At 34.8% G+C, this 4052-nt stretch overlaps 1 protein-coding gene across 3 annotated transcripts in view; it reads right to left on the bottom strand.

Annotated features, from left to right (window-relative positions):
- LOC106880460 (RAB11-binding protein RELCH homolog) overlaps positions 1 to 4052 on the bottom strand; it is a 239119-nt gene that overhangs the window by 201941 nt on the left and 33126 nt on the right. For all 3 annotated transcript variants that reach the window (XM_052967015.1, XM_052967016.1, XM_052967018.1), the window contains exon 2: positions 2187 to 2276. In XM_052967015.1, coding sequence (XP_052822975.1) covers positions 2187 to 2276 — 90 coding nt within the window. The remainder of the gene's footprint in view (positions 1 to 2186; positions 2277 to 4052) is intronic.

Here is a 4052-nt window from a genome sequence, read left to right as displayed (position 1 = left end):
TAGAAACTCTTGCCAAATCAGATTGGAGCCTGGTGTAGCCATCTGGTTCATCAGTCCTCAGTCAAATCATCCAACCCATGCTAGCATGGAAAGCAGACATTAAACGACGATGATGATTATGATGATATATGTATATACTCATATATACATATGTATATACATATATATATATATATATATATATATATGTATACACACACACACATACACACACACACACACACACACACACACACACACACACACACACACACACACACACACACACACACACACACACACACACACACACACACATTGTATGGTGAAAGGTACAATAAATTTCAACCATTTCTTTTATTCTTTTATATGTTTCAGACTTGAGGCCGTAGCCATGCTGGGGCACCGCCATTAAAAATACTTAAGTAGATCTCGACTAATTTCTGGAAGAGTTTTGAAACCACCACTATTTGTTGTATTGCTACTTCTCAACACCCATCCCTCTTGGGCCACCGAAGCAGCAAAATATCACCACAGTCTGTACAATAAAAGAATATTTATAAGAAGTCTATATCTAATTCAGATAGTAGTGATAGGTAGAGTGTTTAAAAAGATTTGAAATTGTAATAGTCTCAATACTAATCAGGTGGTCTCATTAACTAGCACTTTAACTTAATCCTCTCATCAAGACAGAGTGCTACTAGCAGATAATGTCTATCAAACAGCATTATCTATTAGTAATAGAAATTATTTTAATACAAAATATATTTGCCATAAAACACTTTGCCTCATTAAAATTAGTGGTGCATTTAATATATATTAGACTACATTTTTATTAAGAGAAACAATAATATAATAAGGCTTTAATTTTTTTAGATTATTTCTGTATTATTGTTATTATTATTAATCATCATCATCATCATCATCATCATACTCCTCTTTTAACATCTATTTTTCATGCTGACATGGGTTAGACAGTTTGACCAGAGCTGACAAGCCAGAGAGCTGCACCAGGTTCCAGTTTGATCAAGCTTGGTTTCTATGGCTAGATGCCCTTCCTAACATCAATCACTTTACAGTGTGCATTGGGTGCTTTTAACATGGCACTGGCATGAGCACTTTTACACTGCACCAGCAAAAGTACTTTTTACATGGCACCGGCTGAGGACTCTTGCAGGCCAATCCTCTTCACCAGGGGGGAGCAGCCTTAACACTTCTGCTGGGAAGTATGGGTCTTCTTGAGTACAGCAAAGCACCAGGTATCTTGGTCCTTTGTCATCTTGTCTAAAAAAGTTCAGCATCCTATAACAATTTATTTAACATAAAATGAAATACTAAAAACTAAATTATTGGATTGTAGTAGACCATCTACTTTTATAGCAGTTGTGCAACATTGTGTTATACATGGTATCATAGGTTTTTTTAAGACAATTTAGATCCAAAAACTCATAATGCATATCATACATAGTAGCATATTATACAGACGTTTATAGTAGTAAATAAAATGGAGCCCCCTTCAGTAATGAATGTCCATGGGATTGCACCTAGAAAGTTACCCTCCAAGACACAAGTCCAGGCAGGTTGTTTATGGAAGACCAGCAGTCACCCATGCATACCAGCCTCCCCTCTCCACACCACCTTTGAGACATAACAGCTCAATTCTACAGCTGAATGAACTGGAGCAATGTAAAATAAAGTGTCTTGCTGAAAAACACAACACACAGCCGGGTACAGGAATTGAACTCACTACATCATGATTGTGAGCCTGATGCTCTAACCACTGAGCCTTCACAGTAGTAAATAGAATAAGAATAAAGATAATAACTACAATTCATAATATCGGCCTTGTGTGGAGGGTGGGCTGAAACTAGGTGATATGTATGCCTGTCTAAAACATTTTTGTAACATAAGTAGCTTCAACCTGAAATTAAACTGGCTTGAAGAAGAATCATCCTGTATGTAGTATATCCCTTAGATCTCTAAATTTCTGGAATAAGTTGTTGTTAACATTATTATTATAATTTTTCAAATGATTAATCTCATCTTTAAAAATGAAATATTTTATATATACATCTACACTATATTTTAATCAGTTTCATTTCCGATTGTCATCAGGTGTTTTAATACTGGATTTTTTCTGATTTTCTAGAAGTTTAAATAGACATATGTGAAATATTTTTAAATGACAATGCATTATAAGTACTTACCTGCCATGCGTTCATCAACTTGTCTTTCACCATCATCAGAGTATCGGGCAAAATCCAAGGAATCCAAAGTATGAACACTCGAAGTTCTTTCTAATAACATAAAATGAAATAATTTACGTATTAGCCATGTAGTAAATAATCATTAAATCAAATATTAATGCTCTGAATTCATTTGCATAGATGTCATTAAAAATGGAGGGAATAAAAAAGATAAAGACAAACATACACACAAGCACAGCTGAGGTACTTCAGTATAGAAAAGATCAAATCAAGCATTTTGATTCCTATGCAATTTCAAAGCAGTTTCAGGGGTTTCAGGAGGTTTATTTGATGTGAATACTCAATCAGAGATAACAGAATTTGTCATGAGAGACTGAAAAAAACCTTAGATAAAAGTCTGGCATTCATTAACATTCTCTTCTCAGAGATAATATAGATAAGCTGATAGCACAACCTTTACATCCACAACCTTTGACAAATTGAAAATATACACTACACAGTTAGACAATGCATATAGAAGATGGAATATAAAATGAAATGCACAAAGTACAAAATCCTAGTAAAGAAACAATTACACTGGATGTTCTGAAGTAGCGCTTAACATAGAATTTATGTTTTTCAGCACTGTTGAACCAAATGGATCAGATATGAAAAGATGGATCTCATTATCAGCTAAAGAGTTTGGATGACTAAAAAAAACATCATCTGGAATACCAGCTAGCAACTCAAAGTTAAACTATATAATATCCTTATTTTCTCAATTGCAACCTACACCTTGAGAACATGGACCCAAAACATGGATTGGAAGAATTTAGGGTGCAGTATTTTACTATCTATGTTAGGTATATTATCATGAGACCAGCATAAAAATACTTCCATATGGAAAGTTCTTCACATAACATGTCATTACTGAAGCAATAAGAAATAAGAAACAGAAATAGTTCAGCCATGAAATAAAGTGCAGGCATTCTCCCAAGACTTCCTAAGTCCATGACCACATAGCAGATCACCTAATAGGTAGAACTCTTAGATTTGTGATGACAAAAAATTACTACTTGCAACAGCAAAAGGTAGAACATCCAGTCAAAGAATGTGGTGCTAGTCCAGCTGGCAAGGGAGAGTGAGTGTCCAAAGAGGACTGTACCAGAGAGAAAAACCAAAAACTGTAAATAATTTTTTTAAAAAAAGCCTTATTTGCATATAGAAACAACTTGTGAAAAATCATCCAAATAGTCATGAATAAGTATTACAAGAACAAGGTGCAGTTATACAAATATGAAAGCTACATCAACCAACAAAAGATCCTCTATATGACATCTAAACCTGCCAGAAGTAACAACCAAACCTTCAAATCTGACTCAATGGCCTTAGCAAAGGATAACTATACTAGATATAATACACTGGAAAAAATGGGTTAGTCATGACTGCAATGTTAATAAAATAATGAAAATCTGTGTGCATAATCATTTGGCTGATGACCTACATGTAATAGGTTTGTTCAATCAGAGCTGAGCTTAGGTTACACAACAACATCATCATATGAAGGGAAGTACAGTTCACTGCATTCAGTAGCGGGGGTCAATGTGTAATTGATAAGCGATTTGCTTTTGCTAGCAATATCAAACTTCAACTCTAGGAACCAGAAGATAACAGCAAGATATCAGACCAGTGAATCTGCTAAAGAATTATCATATGAAGATGAAATTTTACCGTCACTCAAACAAGTCACTGAGTTAAGGAACATTACTGAAAACCTATAGCCGAATAAAAAAAATGCCTTGATCATAATTATTGATTCCTTTTCCTAGGTACAAATATAATTTCACGCACGCACGCACGCACGCACGCACGCACGCACGCACGCAC

The sequence above is a fragment of the Octopus bimaculoides genome, chromosome 4 (assembly GCF_001194135.2).
Source record: "Octopus bimaculoides isolate UCB-OBI-ISO-001 chromosome 4, ASM119413v2, whole genome shotgun sequence".
Taxonomy (NCBI): Eukaryota; Metazoa; Mollusca; class Cephalopoda; order Octopoda; family Octopodidae; genus Octopus; species Octopus bimaculoides.
Note: the sequence above shows the minus strand (reverse complement) of the source record. Positions and strands in the feature narration are given on the sequence as shown.